Source organism: Ruditapes philippinarum, unplaced genomic scaffold (genome assembly GCF_026571515.1).
Source record: "Ruditapes philippinarum isolate M1 unplaced genomic scaffold, ASM2657151v2 ctg147_1_1_1_1, whole genome shotgun sequence".
Taxonomy (NCBI): domain Eukaryota; kingdom Metazoa; phylum Mollusca; class Bivalvia; order Venerida; family Veneridae; genus Ruditapes; species Ruditapes philippinarum.
In genome coordinates, this window is record NW_026863615.1 from 249,544 (window position 1) to 269,485 (window position 19,942).

General features: G+C 33.6%; 1 protein-coding gene across 3 annotated transcripts in view; it reads right to left on the bottom strand.

Moving 5' to 3' along the window:
- LOC132722725 (thymocyte selection-associated high mobility group box protein TOX-like) overlaps positions 1-19,942 on the bottom strand; it is a 72,728-nt gene that overhangs the window by 43,621 nt on the left and 9,165 nt on the right. The window contains exons 1-2 of one of the 3 annotated variants that reach the window (XM_060707260.1): positions 5,100-5,138; positions 1,861-1,968 (exon numbers count right to left, since the gene is read on the bottom strand). Coding sequence is in view for 1 of the 3 variants with exons in the window: in XM_060707257.1 (XP_060563240.1) it covers positions 1,861-1,968; positions 3,279-3,296 (126 nt within the window). In the remaining 2 variants the exon portion in view is untranslated. Of the gene's footprint in view, positions 1-1,860; positions 1,969-3,278; positions 3,518-5,099; positions 5,139-19,942 lie in introns of those variants that run through there. The other 2 variants (XM_060707257.1, XM_060707258.1) reach the window with 2 other exon arrangements.

Genomic DNA, 19,942 nt, shown 5'->3' on the forward strand with positions numbered 1-19,942 from the left:
AAAAGTTTTATAATATATAGGTGATAAGGTCAATTAAGCTGTCTGTTCTTATCATGTTGTTAAACCTTATGACTGATAAAATATCCAGGTGATGATTGTTGTTATAAATTCTATGTTGCTATGTTACATTATTTTGTATTGAAACCTGATTGGTCATTTTGTTATTTAAGACACAAAAATGTTAAAATTCTATTGGTCAGTTAAAACGAAATCAATTTTAGAATTATTGTAAAGATACATGTAGAAAATTTAGAGTCAGTTAGATTTTGGATTTCCAAGTGATAACATTGTATTGTGGCTTTCCACTAGAAATATTTGTTACTGTTTTTAATATTAATTTGTAAACATCAGGATAACCTGTGTATATGTTATATATTATCTGTGGTATTCCACTAAGAAAGAAACATTAAAATATAAAACGGAACATTGTGTTGTGATACAATCCACCTTCAATAGAACCTATAATTTAACGCATAACACTACATATGCCACAAGTTGAAAACTAAATATCTTTTACTAAGTTAAGGGCAAGAACTTTACAAATACTAAATAAATCCACAAGCAAATCCCAAGGTGCATAAGTACACATGCTGACCAACACTCTTGTAAACTTTCAGGCCTACAAGTCAAATAATTTTTGAGCTATGCATGAACCAGGTGAAAATTACAAATCTTTACTACTGTAAGTCAAGGACAACTCTAACAAAACTGAAAAAATCCACATGCAAAGTCCAAGGTGCATAGCTTCACAGTGATGTTGATTATTATTCCTGTAAAGTTGGTTGATTCTAACTCAAGAACTCAAAGAACAAATAACACAACATTATGAAACCGTTTTTACTAAGTCAAGGGCAATAACTCTACAAATACTGGATAAATCCACAAGCGAAACCCAAGGTGCACAACTACACATGCTGATAAACATTCCTGTATAGTGTCATGACCCTTAAGGTTAAAAATATTTTAGAGCTACATGCGACACAAGTTGAAAATAGCAAATTTTTACTAAATCAAGGGCAATAACTTAAAAAAATACTGAATAAATCAACACAAAAATACCCAGGTGCACAACTTCACATGCTGATCAACATTCCTGTAAAGTTTTTATGACTTTAGGTCAAATCCTTTTTGAGTTACATGCGACACAAGTTGAAAATTGTAAATTTTTACTAAGTCAAGGGCAATAACTCTAAAAATACTTAATAAATCCAAACAAAAACACCCAGGTGCACAACTGCACATGCTGCAACATTCCTGCAAAGTTTCATGACTCTAGGTCAAATTCTTTTTGAGTTATGTGTGACACAAAAGAGAACGGACGGACGTACTCACAAAATGGTACTTATGTAACTTTCCTTTGATCGTTTTGGCTATTTTTAGTCATACAAGGCTTAAAGAAAGTCATACAAGGCTTAAAGAAAGACACACAAGTAAAAACGGAATGAATAGGATCAAAGAGAATTTACTGTTACCCATTGTTCTCCAAGTCACACAAGTACCTCTGGGTTTGTACGAACGGATGGAAAGACAGAGGGATGGACTGACAAGGCTAAATCTAAATGCCTTGCAAAAAATTGTGAAATTGAACATTCTATGTCAAATTTGATAAAAGAAGAAATCCAAGTCAAACAAGCTTTTTCAGAATCACAGCCTATTTAACAGTCCTGTTAATCACAAGAAAGGTCAAAAGTTAAAATATAGAGGTGCCAAAGAAAGGTACGATGATCTGAAGTATCACATGCTTTGCAAGACATGGTACACAAGAAATTGTATAGGCTCACATGACATGGTACAGTATTGTTTATAAGCTGCAGGAATGTATAAAAGAAAAGAAATGAAACATTATGATTTTATATTTACCAAAGAATCTCTGTCATTCTCTTTATTTAGTGTTTTGTTGGTATCAGAAGAACTGGAGACTTGTTCTTGCTGTGACCTGTTTGTATCAGCTTCCTCGTCTTCACTTATCTGAAGAAAATATATGAAACTATAATAATTAACAATGCAAAACTATATGATTTTACACTATTATAGTTATTATTTATAAACAAGGGGCGTCTGTGGCTGAGTGGTTAAGGTCGTTGACTTCAAATCACTTGCCCCTCACCGCTGTGGGTTCGAATCCACACAGGGACTTTGGATTCTTTCATGTGCGGAAGCTATCCAGCTAGCTTACGAAATGTCGGTGGTTCTACTCAGGTGCCCATTCGTGCCTTAAAGAATGCATGGTAGGGCACCTGAGGTCTTTCTCCACCAGTAAAGCTGCAACGTCGTGATATGACCTATACTGTGTTGATGTGACGTAAAACCCAAAACAAACAAACAAAATTACAAACAAGGGTAGGAAACTGTATTGTAACTCTATAGAGATGTGATGCAAACCTTGCTTCTGGGGATTGGGGCACATTTTTCTAACAATTCTCATTACTTGTTTGATTTATTATACATGGTACATAAAAATATCCAGGAAAATAGTGCAGTAACAGGTTATTTCTATTTAATTTTAATTAGAGTTAACCTATCACTGCACTAAGATGACAACTGTAAAGTGTAAAATAGGTCGGAGTGAAGTAATTCAAAAATAAGCTTTTTGGTTCTACATTTTCATGGGTACAAGTTAAAAAATATCAGAAAACCTGAAAACTCTGAATTTAGTAGTATTTCAATTGGTTTAATATAGAAAGTTTTCAAGAGCAGAAAAAAACCTTAACTCCAGGCAAATGCCCGGAAACTTGTACCAATGTATTCTGGCCCCGAGCCTCACAATGACTATGTCAGGCTACCCTGGTGTACACAGAACAGGGATACTCAAATGACCCATACAAATGACCCTACAATCATTCTCTGTAATTTCTGTCATACATATGGTTTCTGATCAGTCAGTCTTATTTTAACCTGAATCAAATTTTTTTTAAAAATGTACCGCCCAACACTTTGTTTTGAGCTCAGTTTTATGTAAATTGTTAAAACCCCAGTGTGATGATATCTTCGCCCTAAAAAAAAGACTGCTAAGAGAATATGGGGACTTCAATAACCTGACAAACAAACAAAGTAATTCTAATACAATTAAATTTAAAATAAGACAAATTATATAATATTGTGTGTGAGCTTGACTCGTAAATCTATAATCCTTAATGCAATATTAATTAGTACCATCTCCCCTATGAAAGACAGACATCAAAGAAATTAATTAATTTGAATAGAATAACAAATAAAAACAAATATCTGCTGGGGATTTATTCCCACTGTATCTTCATTAGGACTATCCATTAGATTACCTCTGCCTTAATATACATCCTGATATTTTCAAAAAAGGCACCACTTTAATTATTCACAATCCAAAAAAAAAAGTTTTATTGATCAGTTAATTATCCACCATTGAAAGAAAACACAACATTTCACAATGAGTTAATTAACTGCACACATGAATGCACCTTCACGACATTGACCAGCTGTCTTCTGCAGAGCAAGCACCTGGATAACCCTGATCAGTGTAGAGGTCATGTGATCAAAGTTGTGCACTTCGAAGTTGTAATTTAGTCACAAATTTGCCAGGTGAAAAGGAGCAATTGCCATGTTATGATTTTGACAAGGTTTTGCCTCAAGCATTTATCAATATTATAGAATAGTAAGTTCGCTGCTTAATGGATGAAAATTATAATCTTTCCATTTTCTTTAAAAGCCTTTAAGATAGTTCCATTTAAGCATGGAAGATTAACATCACTTGATAGAAAAATCTGTGACTTTTTTTTTTCTCTGACAAAACTTGATATGAATCAAATTAAGTTTCTTCAGATGTGTTGATGGAAACAATTGGCTGTTTGTATTTACAATTAATTTTCATTTTGGTATTTTAGAGGCTAGTACATCCTAACATGGTATTTTTCAGGGATTTAGTTAAATCAACCCAATTAGGTATTTTGAAGAAGTTGATTTTTTTTTTGTATGTGAATACAAACATGATAATTAAGGATAAACATTGAAAACGTATTTGTATTAAAAAAAACAGTGCTCTTTTTTTTCATTCTTTGCAATTTGCAGAAAATACTGTGCAATAAAATGTTAAGTGTATTTATCATGTATCTGCACGTAAAAAATTAACATATACATGTAGTATGGTTAAGTGCAATTAGATTTTTTACACTTTTGCTGTACAAAATACAAAGGATCTGATTGAAATATCTAGGTAACAACAATAAGCTTATTTTCTATGGGGTAACTATCCTTTTTTGTCTTTCTAGAATAGAAATCATAAGTAATAATTTTACAAATAATTATCTTGTATCAAATTATAAAGACATACTTCCTTCACAAGGTGAACTCTCCCATTACACGTAATTACATTCTATAATTCTATATTAATTATTATTGTCTGGTATATCTACAAATAGGTTGGTGTCCTTTTTTTTTTTTCAAAAGACTTGCATCCCTTGGAGACATCAGAAATCTGTGTCAAGCATGTCCATAGGCAACAACCTCTGGTGAACTCTGTACTTAAAGGTCAATGGTTGACCTATATATATGACAACATTAAAAAACATCTGTCAACATTAGAGGTTCACCTGTCAATTTCCTAATTGGATACAAGATGTTAGCATAATAATATTTACAGTTGTAAAAATGACATTTTTAAGGTATTTTACCCAATTAATTATTACAGAATGGCAGTAAAATGTGTACTTTTATCATTTAAACAGTGTAATTTTGACAATTATGTACTCCATGTACTTCCTTTCAGATCATTTTATTTTAAAATCATAATTATTATTCAATATATTATTTTTTTTTTTTGCTTTTTACATTGCACCAACACAGCATAGATCATATGGCGACTCTCCAGCTTTACTGGTAGAGGAAATATTTCTTATCCTAATTTACACTTATCTATGTAATGATAAAAATCATACATTTAGGTGTAAATTGAAAGAATTATGTTATAAAATTCAGATAAATCACAAAAAGTCATCATTAATCCTACTGAAAATAACAATTACATATTGTTAACAATGTTTTCCTCCATACAGTCTTGTGTGAAAATTTAAAACCTCCAGATAGTATGTAAACTATGATATTAAAAGATTTTACACCAAAGTATCTACCTGCTTTCCCCTTGTACTATGTCCAGCTCAAACTTTAAATGCTGTCGCTGGTGTACCCTAAGTAAAAGAAGAAAATTTTTAAAAACAAGAATGGATGTTCCGATGTTCCATATACTGAGCTATGAAATTTGAAGCCTTTCCCATGTAGAAACATTCAAGAATATAGTGCAGCGAAAAAAGCAGAAATCCCAGTTGTGACATGAAAAATTAAATACTTGTCCTTTTTTGTCTGCACTTGCCTGCTTGGGTATAAATAAATAGAGCAAAATTTTTATTTGTGCGTCTTTTCCTGGCGAACTTGACTATGCGCAAGATTGCAGCATTGCACATTTTGTTTTTCATTTCATAATCATGCATTCTCCTTAAAGTATAACTGAGATAATGTAACCAAATATGTCCAAATTCAATTAGTGTTGATTTAAAGATGTAAGTTTTGTAAGTTCAAGTGCCAGAAGTCGGACAAGCTGACAAGACAACAGTATATCAAAGTTTTAATCTAGAAATGTGTCCATAGGACATGGGTGCCCTCACACTCCACTGTTCAACTTTATGACTCTAAGTCAAATATTTTTTGGGCTACTACATGTGCCACAAGTTGAAAACTAAAAATCTTTTACTAAGTAAAGGGCAAGAACTTTACAAATACTGAATAAATCCACAAGCAAACCCTCAGGTGCTTAAGTACACATGCTGACCAACATTCTTGTAAACTTTCAGGTCTTTAGGCGCTATGTATGAACAAGTTGAAAATTGCAAATTTATACAAACTTGAGGGTAATAACTTAGTAAGCCAAGGGCAATAACTTTGACAAAACAAAATAAATCCACAAGCGAAACCCCAGGTGCACAACTTCACATGCTGAGCAACATTGCTTTTAAGTTTCATGACTCTAGGTCAAAATTTTTTTGAACTACGTGCCACACCAGTTGAAAATTGCAAATTTTTACCAAGTCAAGGGCAATAACTCTACAAATACTAAATAAAATGAAATCCACACAAAAATACCAAGGTGCACAACTACACATGCTGATCAACATTCCTGCACATTTTGATAACTCAAAGTCAAATACTTCTGAGCTATGTGCGACACAAAATGAGAACGGAAGGACAGATGGATGGACGGATGGACAAGAGTAAATCTAAATGCCCCCCACTCCATTAAAGTGGGGGCACAAAAAACATTGTTGTGCAACATTAATTGGCAATCATTGTGTTTATCTGTGAAGAACAAATAAGTACCCTAGACCGAATTTAAAACAATTGGATAATAATAACTATGTATTCTGAAATATATCTATTAGAAGCAATATTATAAAATGACCCTAAATTTTTACATTCATTGCAACATAACAGTTCTATTATAATGATTCTGCATAATTTATAAATCAGATATAATTGGTAATCTAAAAACTACTAGGAAACTCAGTCTCCACATCTTTGTCTTGAAATCAGATATATTAGGCAGGGTTATTCTATAAACAATTTCCTATATGACTAAACCTAGGTTAGTAAGAACAAGGGTCATGGCTATACCAAGATACATGTATGTTTAAACCCATGTATGAAAATTTAATCAAATTGCAAAATGGACAAGACCAACTGGCTATATTAATTAAGGACAATTTAACAGCCGGTTACTCAGAGACATTACAGGGGAATGGCATAAAGCTTCAACAAGAAATTCCAACATGGTGGTCCACAGGACAATTCTTAAACTATCACTTTGATCTTAAACTAAACAATTAGGGCAAGTTGTTATGATTAAAACTGGAATAAATTTTTTGTCCTTCTAGTGTAATCTTGACATTATAAAACAAGAGGGCCATGATGGCCCTGAAGTCACTCACCTGTATATAGGCCCCCAGAGCGGGGCCAGTTTAAACCCCAGGGCTTTTATTTGAACAAATTTGGTAGACACCCATTAGAAGATGTTTCATGCTAAACATCTAAGGTCAAGCTCGTTGAGTTTTTAAAAAAAAGATTTTTTTAAGTTTTAACTATAAACACATAGTTAAAAGCAATGACACCCCTGGGGCGGGGCCAGTTTTGACCCAAGGGCTTTTATTTGAACAACTTTGAAGACACTCACTAGAAGATGTTTCTTGCTTAATATCTAAACTCTAGCTATTTGGTTTTTTTTCAAAGAAGATTTTTCTAAGTTTTTGCTATACACATAAATAAAATCAATGACCCCCGGGGCGGGGCCAATTTTGACCCAAGGGCTTTTATTTGAACAAACTTTGTAGACACTCACTAGAAAATGTTTCATGCTTAGTATCTAAACTCTAGCTATTTGGGTTTTTCAAAGAAGATTTTTTTTAAAGTTTTTGCTAATTTACACATATAAGGAAAATCAATGACCCCCGGGGCAGGGCCAATTCTGACCCCAGGGCTCTTATTTGTTTAAAAATTTATTTATTTAAACAAATTTATTTATTTAAACAAATTTGGTAGACACCCATTAGAAGATGTTTCATGCTAAATATCTTAGCTCTAGCTCTTTGGGTTCTTTAAAAGAAGATTTTATAAGTTTTTTACTAAATGCATATAGGGAAAATCAATGACCCCCTGGGGCAGGGCCAATTTTGACCCCAGGGCTTTTATTTTTACAAACTTGATAGACACTCACTAGAAGATGTTTCATGCTAAATATCTTAGCTCTAGCTCTTTGGGTTCTTTAAAAGAAGATTTTTTAAGTTTTTACTATATGCATATAGGGAAAATCAATGACCCTCTGGGGCGGGGCCAATTTTGACCCAAGGGCTTTTATTTGAACAAACTTGGTAGACACTTATTAGAACGTGTTTCATGCTAAATATCTTAGCTCTAGCTATTTGGGTTCTTTAAAAGAAGATTTTATAAGTTTTTACTATATGCATACAGGGAAAATCAATGACCCCCTGGGGCTGGGCCAATTTTCACCCCAGGGCTTTTATTTGAACAAACTTGGTAGACACCCATTAGAAGATGTTTCATGCTAAATATCTAAGCTCTAGCTCTTTGGGTTCTTTAAAAGAAGATTTTTTAAGTTTTTACTATATGCATATAGGGAAAATCAATGACCCTCTGGGGCAGGGCCAATTTTGACCCCAGGGCTTTTATTTGAACAAACTTGATAGACACTCACTAGAAAATGTTTCATGCCAAATATCTAAGCTCTACCTCTTTGGGTTTTTTAAAAGAAGATATTTTAAGTTTTTTCTATTGGTTGCCATGGCAACCAGAGTTCTGCATGGAATTAAATTCTTTGAACAATTTTTAAAGGTGACCACCAAAGGAACATTCATGTGAAGTTTGAATGAAATTGGCTCTGCGGTTCATGAGCTGATGTCATTTAAAGTAAAAGTTTACGGACGCCGGACGGACGCCGGACGGACGCCGGACGAAAAGCGATCACAAAAGCTCACTCTGTCACTTTGTGACTGGTGAGCTAAAAATCATAAACAATTTACACAACATCTGATTGTGGTCAAGACTTGACCCAACATGTTTCATGAAAATCCTCCAAAATGTATTGCAAATATTGAGCAAACATGAAAAATGAAGACTTTGAAAAGCTGATTTTTAAGCGAAACCTAGTACTAGTGAAGAGAAGTAAAATTGACCATTAAGTGTAACCTTTGGTCTTTTGTCAGCCAGTGAAAGCTGAAATATGCATTTTAACATTGTCTCAACATGGTCAACATTTGACAGAAGTTTCATGAGTTAAGGGTACAATAAGGGGTGGACAGGACATAGAAGATACAAACATTTGACCTTCAAGTGAGACATTAACATTAAGATCATTTATGCTTCACTATGAGGGATTACAATTTTTGGTTAAAATAAATATTAATGAGGGTTTTTAATACAATTGAATACAATGTTTCAATTCAGAAAATTAAATTCTGTAGCAAAGAAAAGTAAAAACATAACTAAGACTCTTTTTGCAAAAACAAAAAAAAATCATGAAGGACATCATGTATGAAATGCAACAAAACATCACCATACTAGCTTTTAAGATATTTCAAAATGTCAACAAGAGCAGAGCATGTCCAAAAACTGACCACTTAATTGGCAATTAGTAATGATATGACAGCTGTAATTGACAAATGCAGGCCAGTGCGGTGCAAGATGCATGTAACTTTTGACAGTCATATCCTTGTTATTACAAATACACTCTACTCAATTATCTAACACAGTGCTTTCTTAATTGATTAACAAATCAAAATAACCTTGTTTACCAAACGTATACTACAGTATACTACGTTTCAGGTATTTGTAAACAATTTGTTTACATCAAAAAATTATTTTAAGTTACAAAAACAAAAAAATTGCTGTTTACCTTTTTTTGTATTTACCTGTTTTAAAAAGGGTTTATTACTTAAAGTAAGATTTTTTTTTAATTACCCCTAGACCAGTTTTGTTCACTTGGTTATTTGCCTAATCTGCAACAAACTAAATGGCAAAACGATTACTAAGTATAAATCTAATTTCATAAATGTACTAATTTGGACTGAGAATTATACAAAAATATACATACTTAAATTTCAATATTTGAAATGTTTATTTTAATGACATAATTATTTTAGTAAAAATAAGAAATATGATAATCTAATTATCCTATTCACTCAATGTCAACTATAAGGAATTAAATCCAATAATGCTTTCAATATTGTGTAATTACAAAATGTGATTTAGATTACAATTCGCCTAATAACTGAGACTCACCTATTTAGCCCTATAATTGATGCCTACCCATACTAAATTTACACTTCTAAGATAAAAGTTGGGTTATTTTTTTTTAATTAAGTCATTAAGTTTTAAATTATAGTATAAATTTTTTTGTGACACAATCTTCATTAAAGTATCAAACGAAGTTTTCTATTTCATTTAAAAAACACACATTTCAGTTAAAAAATTCAAACTTTTTAAAAAAATATAAAATTCAACCTGTAAAAAAATAACAACAACTATAGGAGTTGGTTCCCCAGTCTTTAAAAGGTGTTAATAACCGAGTGACTTATAATCATCCACAAACCAGAACTTTCAATAGAGTAATACGATATTTATCATATTGCCATGCCAACTGCAAGCTGGCCTTCTCTTTTTTCTCTTTTCTTGTATTAAAAAATGAAATATTCCAAATTGATTACTGGTTACTGTTTTTGTGTACTGATCATTTTAAGATTTACTCCTTTCAGCAATTTCTCATGATTTACGATATTATTGCGGTAACTCATTCAAACCATTAGGGATAATAAACTCCAAACAGACCATCAACCAATCATATTGTCTGACTAGTATCGGATAACACTTAATTTGATTCAAGTTCAAAACTGCTTTGTCATGCACACATGTGCATATTGAATGCAACTTTCTCCCAAGTCTTTTGTATGAGAGGACAATCAACACGATTTAAACCACCGAGCATCAGCAGCTGAAACCCTTTCTCCCACCTGCACGGGTCATGTCGTTTTGGGAAGAATAGGTCAGAGGTCAAATGGTAACCAATGCCTCTTTATAAATAAGATATTCAATTAAACAAATCTTTTTGAAAAGTTTGTAAACGATATTAAAGATCAAACAAGGAAATTTAAACAAGTTGGTAAACAATATGAAAAAGAACTCATTTATTAATAGTATTGACTTTAGTGCGATGAGTTTCAAGAAAACTACTTGGTATTATTTAGTCATGCGTTTTTAATAGGTTCTCATCATAATAAACCGTCAGCTGTTGATAACCTGGCACTTGCATAAAAGTTTTGAAAATTTCAAATTTCTCTTTAATAGTTTTAATTTGTAGTTGCAATTAAATAACTATAAAAGCCTAACCTTGAACTGTTTTTTTTTCAACATCTTAAAGGCTGATAAAAAAAGATTTTGAACCTTAAAATCATTGACAATGAAGAATTCACATAGCCCAAAACTAAGCTTTTGTTCTCAATTTTCCACTTTCTTTTCATCATTTTTTAAAAACAGTAGAAACAGACAAATAGATCTTTGAATATTGTTTGTTTCCATTATGAATAATAAATAGAAGGAAGGCTGCCAGTCTGACAATGCCTTCAATTTTAACAGTGACCTTGACACTAGGGGGCCCATTTAATGCCATCCTAAACAAGGTCTTCACATTACCTTTCTATATACATGTACCAAGTTTGATTAAGATAAAACCATCTGAACTTGGTAAGTGCATCATTCTGTACTTAAGTTATTGACCGGAAATATATTTTTTGATGCCCAAGCCTGCCTAACACCAATCTAATAATCAGGTAAATTAATTATCAGTAAATAAAACAAAATGCTGGCTCAAAACATCAAACAGAAGTGAGACGGTTTGTTTATTTTGTGAGATAATATTAAACTATCAGGGCCGGCAAAATCTGATTTTGACTTACTTGTCCTGTCGTGCATGATATAAACAAAATTTATTAAATGTAATGCAAATTGCTGAATTTTATATTGACACCCCTTGTTTTTGAAAAGGACACCCATTTTTCTAAAGTGACAGGAAAATAAGCCTGTTTTTGAATTTCTAGAATGGACACTCATTGTAACACAACAATATTGTTAATGAAGTCGTCGTGGCATCATTCACTTAAATGGGAGAAGATCTTTTACATTTCTTAACATTTGACTTTTATTGTCATACTCACACATCAAAATTCAGAATTTTATGATTGCCTAGTAACCCATTTATAACAAGCTGCTTTGTTTATTCATTATCATATAATCATGGAAAGAGCAATTTAGTTAAAATCTTATCTCAGCAGCTGATGCTATACTTTATCATTTCAATTAGATTGCACTAATGTGTCACCTTAATTATACATTAATACATGCTGAATATTTTATATTTAAGATAAGAGAGCATAGTTTAATCGTTAAAATGAGCCGCGTCATGACAAAACCAACATAGTGCGTTTGCGACCAGCATGGATCCAGACCAGCCTGCGCATCCGCGCAGTCTGATCAGGATCCATGCTGTTAGCTATCAGTTTCTCTATTTGCTATAGGGTTTGTAAGCGAACAGCATGGATCCTGATCAGACTGCGCATATGCGCAGGCTGGTCTGGATCCATGCTGGACGCAAACGCACTATGTTGGTTTTGTCATGACACGGCTCAAATAGTTTTCTCATCACAACTGAAGACCACATACATTCACCTGATAATTTCTTTCTATTTGTTTTTGCTGTGACCTTGTAACTTTCCCAGATTGAACTTATAACAATATATTGTAAATTTGCAAATGAACTAAACTTTAATTTATGAAGTACAGACCTATGCCCCTTCATGCAAAATGTCAAGCACATACAGCCGAACAGCCACTCATAGAGCAATTGAACTTTGTAGGGTTAATAAGCTGGATCGCTTCCTTACATTAAATAACTTCATGAATGAAATCTTCCGGTCTATTTAAATATCTTTACATTTGAAAATGCATTTTTAATGTAAAGGGCTTATGCAATGAATCAAGTGCTTGGTCTCTATCAGTAGAATGCAACTTTTTTTGAAAAAAAAACTGTGCATTTCTTATTAAATATATATCTCAATATGCAGGGACTTGGATTCTTTCAAGTAAGGACATCAGTGGTTCTACTCAGGTGCCTGTTTGGCACCTAAAGTCTTCACCAGTAAAGCTGGAATGTACCCAACCAAAGAAACCAACTTTGTATATGGAGGGAAGGTTATGTGTTGATAAAATAATATTTCATTGCAAGTAGGCTATTGAAACTAATTTTGAAAAAAATAAATTTTATAATAAGTATGACACAACTCGTTTACAATTTTAAAACTAAAGGAACTATATTTATTATTTTTGTCTATCTTTTCACAACAATTGCAAGATGATGCATTTCAGAACACCTTCTACTTTATATTACTTAAGAAGAAAAATTCAATTTAAATATATTATGCCTATATATGGAAGCATAACAAAACTTAGTTAGCAGATATATAGAAAATGTCATCTAAATATTTTCCAAGTAAAACTCCCCTGTTCACCAATGAGAAAGGGAAGAAGTAATTCCGTATGACAGGTCTGTCAGTTTCAGACCGTTATAAATTCATCAAAGCAAATATTGGTAATCAAAGTGGCACAATCAAATGCCTTTATTGTGCTGGTAAAATTAATCAGTTCTCTCATTACCATTATACATTTATATTTGACAGCTACAGCAAGATGCTGCTGTCATTTCACTAATTTAGAGACATAATGGGCTTCATGAGGAAAGCATAGTACAAGAAATGTTATAGACAAGAAACTTCATTTCTTTTTTTATATCAGAAACACAATGGAATAAACTGTATGTCACATAATGTTATATTATAATGATATTTACAGAAAAAACTGAAGTTGCTGAAAAGAAAACACGAGTTTCAGCCAATGACGATGCATCACCTATCCACAACTGTGCCTGACTTTATTACATTTGACTGGATAAGAACTCTATACTGCAATTTTTATGAATCTTGGTATTCTAGAAACTGATTAATAATATCTTTATACTAGCCAGGGGTATCAGTCTTCAAGTTATCAGTTAGTACAAAAAGAGCAATATCACCAGCAATAAATGGCTTTAAAAGGTTACAATTCTTCTATTTGTGAGTAACCGAATCAAAATGGGTATGCCCTTTTTAACACAAGCTTCATGATCTATAAATTATTTATAGAGGTAATAAATGCTAGGAAACACTACATGCTAAATATCTAACAGGGCTTGAATTATAAATAGACAGAAATAGAATCCCTAAAGAAAGACTGGAAATGTTGTAGACTCCCTCCGATTGAGCCTGTTCATGAACATTACTGGAAAGCTACGGTCCACACCAGCTAGCACTGGTTTAAACAGAATATAACCTTATAACATGGTAATGGGGAAATTTCTAATTTAGAAATAGCTGCAAATGCGTTCATATTGCTGGTATCATGGAACTGCAAAATTCATTAACAAAATATAATGATTAGCAACCATATATCTGCTAAAAAACGTTTTTTATTGTAACAAGCAATTAATTACTGCTATACTATATATAAGAGCTGTTTCCTTATCTGCTTTACAGATCATTAGCCAATTATAGCTTTGCTTTTACTGCTGTAGAGATCATTAGCCAATCAGTTTGTTTGTTTGTGTCATTTTACGCCTTTTTCCAACAGTATTTCAGTCATATAGGCGGGTAGTTTCCGAACCATCGTTCCTGGAGAGTTACACCAGTGCTAGACTACCTTCCTCCGCACTAAACTACCAAAGCATCTCCCGGGGATCGAACCCACGCTAGAGAGATAACTGGCTTAGAAGTCATCGACTCTAACCCGTCAACCACGGATGCGGTTTTAAGCCAATCAGAGCTGTGCTTATACTAGTGCGGGATTCAATCTACCCTGTTTACTACACCAAGGCTACAACAGTCAGATTTACTGTGCTTACTAAAATCATTAATTGGGAACGATTTTAGCAAATTACATACTGTCAGTATCTAATTAGGTAAACCAATGGAAATTTCACACTGTCATGATGTAGACAATGCATTTCACTGCCAATACCCCTGTGCAGTAATACAGGTTAATTCAGTTTGTCATCAGCCATAAGAGATTTATTGATAAAAAAAAAAATTTGATGGCCAAACACACATTAGTAGATAGGACAAAGCTCCTTTGAAAAAAAGCACTTTGCAGATGGTTTGAGGTCATTTACATGTACTTGATAGTTTAGTATCAGAATCCAAACCATACAAAATGCATGTCAATATTTATAACAAAATAGAGAAAAACAGAATCCCTAAAGAAAGCCCAACATGGCAAAATTGAAAATGTTGCTTAAGCAGAATTCAACATTTTGACACGAAAATTGTGAAATTTGAATTAAGAAAATCCGCAGAAGATGTGTTCATATCATGGAACCTTCAATGTGACACAGTAGTGCCATTCCATGAAAAGTGGCATATTGTCCCCAAGTAAAAGAATGTGTGTGCCCTGCGGAACTAATAAGTGGAATTTTGAAAGGGGATCTGAGGTTATAAAGTTAATATTTATAACAAGTTGAAAGTTCTCGTAAATGTTCAACTGCAAAAAAAATTTAATTCTAGTCCTGTCAATGCTATAGGAATTGTAATTTTCTGCAATATTTAGACCCTTAAGATATACTGTTTGTAGTGGAATACAAGGTGATGCTAATTGCAAAAATATAAAGACTATGCTCTGGTCATAGTAGTTCTGAAGAAATTTTTTACCACATGTGTATAAGATCGATCAAAACACATGATCTAGATGAAAATGTATTGGGACTTGTTTTGTGTTGTGATTTTAAACATTGTAAATACACTGACAAGTATTCAAGTTATTCAATAATCTATTTTAACATTATTAACTTTAAATTAATCACATACAAGCTTAAATTGTTAATTTTTGTGCATAATGCTAGGATTTTAAAAATCAGACTGAGATATTTGAGCCGCGTCACGACAAAGCCAACATAATGGGTTTGCGACCAGCATGGATCAGGATCCATGCTGTTCGCTATCAATTTCTCTACTTTTAATAGGGTTTGTAAGCGAACAGTATGGATCCTGATCAGACTGCGCGGATGCGCAGGCTGGTCTGGATCCATGCTGGTCGCAAACGCATTACGTTGGTTTTATTGTGACGCGGCTCATTTTATATTCAAGTTTGGTAAAAACAAGTGCAAAATCCCTGTGATAAAATCAGCTGAATCTTGAATTAATTTTGTCATCAGAAAAATGCAAATTTATTCATATTAAAGTACATGTTTAACATGCTAAAGAGGCATATCAGAATGTAAATCTAAATCAGATCCTAGAATAATGCATGTTCTATTGACCATTGCCACATAAATTTCTGTTCCAATCTTATCTTTTTTGCAAATCCAAAATAAAAACACTAAGGCACATGTGTTTTATCAATTTATCATAACCTTATTTCTACAACGACCTCAAAATCAGAAAAAAGTCAACAATTTTATCATTGTAAATTATGACTCTCTCAAGAATGAACGCCAACTATACTACTAGCCCTAAAGCTTTCATATTAAACCTTACCATGCTTAATATCTGAAATGGGCTTGTCCATTTTTCACTCTGGACCATTCATCATCGACTTTAAACCCTTTCCCCCATGAGCATATTGTGAAAAATGGCCATTTTCACTGAAAAGCCTCCTGTTACAAGTTCAAACTGCTATGAAACTATGAAAAATGCTTCAATACTAATCAAACTTGGCACAAATGTTGACTGGACCATTGCCTTTGTAACGACATGCTCAGTCTTAAATTTCCTGTTACCATGGCAACAAGGGGACATCTCAAAATAGCCAAAAATCACTTTTTTGCCTCGATTTCATGGTTCATACCAAATTCTCAAATCAAAATTCAAGGACTTTTCAAGGACTTTTCAAGGTAAAATTGTCATTTTCAAGGCATTTTTTTCCCGATTGATCTTATTTAAAATTATACTTTTACAACCATATCTGTGATATACATTTTTATTGCAATTGATCTTATTTAAAATTATACTTTTACAACCATATCTGTGATATAAAACATGTAAATAAAACGTGTATTTCAATTTAAGGTTCAAATGACTAGAATTGCAAAACAGTGACTATATTTAGAAAATCAGCACAGTCAGTAGAATATATGAACACCAAAACTGTAACATATAGGTGATTGAGTAAATTCACACAACTCTATCTAGTTTTTCCTTTCTTTTTTTGGATTTCTCTTCCTATTTCCTCAACTTCCAGTTTCTTTTGTTTGAAGCCCTTTCTTAGAATGTTTGATTCAGTCACAAATGTTATTTTTCCAGTTTTCTCAGCCTTTTCCAACAGTTTTTCAGATTTTTCTTCTAGAATGGTGATATCAGTTTGAAGTCTTGCCTTCTTTTTCTTGAGATCTTCAATAGCATCAAGGTCAGACTTCCTCTTCAATTGCCTCTCAGCTGCCATCTTCTCTTCTCTTTGTTTATCTAAATACAGCTTGTATTTAGATGATGCAGCAGAGACTGATGCCATTAGCTGCTGAGTTAATGGCACTTCCAGGACACCAGCAACATGTGTTACATGGTCGTAGATTATCCCCTGAGCTACAAGAGACTGTTGCTTTAAGTTCTCTACTGTCATCTCCGTTGTGGATTGGGATGGCACAATGTTATTATTTGAATCAGATCTACTGCAATTTTCAGTTTTGACATTTATAGTTCCTTCCTGTCTGACAAATGCAAGGCCACACTTCGTCAATGACGACTTGATGTCTAGATTTTTTAGGTGCTTTGCACTCCTCGCATGCGATGTTAATGCACTCTCTCCCATTTGCGACAAATCAATGGTTTTCATACACATGGTACATTGTGCTTTTCGTGGGTCTTGTATAACTTGTTTTACCCAACTGTATTGTTGAAGCCATTTGAGCTGAAACGTACATTTCTTAGTGTATTTTCCCATTTTTTACTTCGCAATGGAAGCTGACATTTTGTACACAATTTGCGATGACGTCATACACAAGTGCTTGTTAAAATCCGTGCCAAAACCGTAACGCTGGCTAAACACTACTAAAACAGATCCAAATGGGCGCACTCCATCTGGCTGCCTTCGTTCACATGTCCGATTTGTAGCGGAAAATTTGCCTGACCTTTACAGCGACAGGTTTTATACCCTTTTGGATTTTCAAGGCATTTTATCGAAATTCAAGGGGGTTTACTGAAATTCAAGGACAATTTTAGTGTTTTTTCAAGGCAACCCTGAATTCAAGGACTTTTCAAGGTTGAAACCAAATTCAAGGACTTTTCAAGGCCCCTGCGAACCATGGATTTTTTCCATCAAAATTTATTTCAAAGTGCTGCAACTTCTCAAGGGATTGAGATAGAGTCAAAGGCTTTTCAGCGTTGGTTACACGTTACCTTATGATCGACCTGGGGTCATTTTAAGCCTCTCACAAGTCCAAAATTTTCTTGGCGATGAGGGGGACTCCGCCCCCCTTCAAACCCCCCAAACAGAAGGGGGCACATCCCCTTTCTGGCAACCCCCTGATGTAATATTTGGATGGGGGACGGCGCCGAAAAAATGGTCACTTTTTTTAACAACATTTCTCAAACAAAAGACAGTGTTTGGGGCCTAAATAGGACATTTTTTCACTGTTTGAGGCCTCAAAAAAGGGGGGGGGGCAAAAAGCCGTCGAAACATGCTTATATAAGGGAAAAGGTTAAAGGGTAAATTTTGAAATATTTGTACTGACTGATTAGCACACAGAGCAAACCATGATCTGACGACTATATAAGGGTAATTCAAAAACAGATTTTCATAGATTAAAGAAATACAACTAACACATGTATGTACAAAGCATTTTATAAACATGTACAGGATTATTTGCTTTTTTTTTTAAATTAAACATACTTATCTAAAATACTTTAGTTTGAAATAAAATTAAACAATATTATGCATTTTAACAAATTGAACAACATGAAAAATTAAAGAGGAGATAACTCTTGAATTAAAGATGCAATTTCATAAAAATTTTCAGCTCTTTTTGACTAATCACGAATATTGTTATATTTGCCATGTTTTAAGCCTATTTGTTGCCAAGGCAACTGATATTTTTTCAAAATAGGAAGAACAGATAAGACATGCATGATCTCAAGACTGCTATCTACCCATATGTCAAGTTTCATAAAAATATTTCCAGTACTTTTTGAGTTATCACTGGATTCAGTTTATGTGTAAAATTTGCCATATTTTTAGTCTATGTGTTGCCATAGCAACCAGAATTCTCAACATAGGAAGAAAAGAAAAAGATGTGCATAATCTCAAGACTGCCATCTACCCATAATTATGTCAAGTTTCATAAAAATATTTCCAGTACGTTTTGCTTTATCACTGGATCCAGTTTATGTGTAAAATTTGCCATAATTTCAGCCTATTTGTTGCCATAGCAACCAGAATTCTCAACATAGGAAGAAAAGAAAAAGACGTGCATAATCTCAAGACTGCCATCTACCCATATGTCAAGTTTCATAAAAATATTTCCAGTACTTTTTGCTTTATCACTGGATCCAGTTTATGTGTAAAATTTGCCATAATTTCAGCCTATTTGTTGCCATAGCAACCAGAATTTTCAACATAGGAAGAAAAGAAAAAGACGTGCATAATCCCAAGACTGCCATCTACCCATATGTCAAGTTTCATAAAAATATTTCCAGTACGTTTTGCATTATCACTGGATCCAGTTTATGTGTAAAATTTGCCATATTTTCAGCCTATTTGTTGCCATAGCAACCAGAATTTTCAACATAGGAAGAAAAGAAAAAGACGTGCATAATCTCCATACTGCCATCTATCCATATACCAAGTTTCATAAAAATATTTTCAGTACTTTTCAAGTTATCGCGGGATCCAGTTTTGTGGACGGACGGACTGACGGACTGACAGACAGACGGATGGACAGACGGACGGACAGACGGACGGAGGGTAAACCTAAAGTCCCCTCCGGTAAACCGGTAGGGGACTAACAAAAGGAACTGACTCAATCATAGTTACCAAAACTTATTGAAACATTTATTACCTAATAGTAACACTTCAATAATGAATGAAACATATGAACTGCGTCATGACAAAACCAACATAGTGTGTTTGCGACCAGCATGGATCCAGACCAGCCTGCGCATCCGCGCAATCTGATCAGGATCCATGCTGTTCGCTTGCCAACCCTAATACAAGTAGAGAAACTGATAGCGAACAGCATGGATCCTGATCAGACTGCGTGGATGCGTAGGCTGGTCTGGATCCATGCTGGTCGCAAACGCATTATGTTGGTTTTGTCATGACGCGGCTCAATTATAAATGATGATAATGA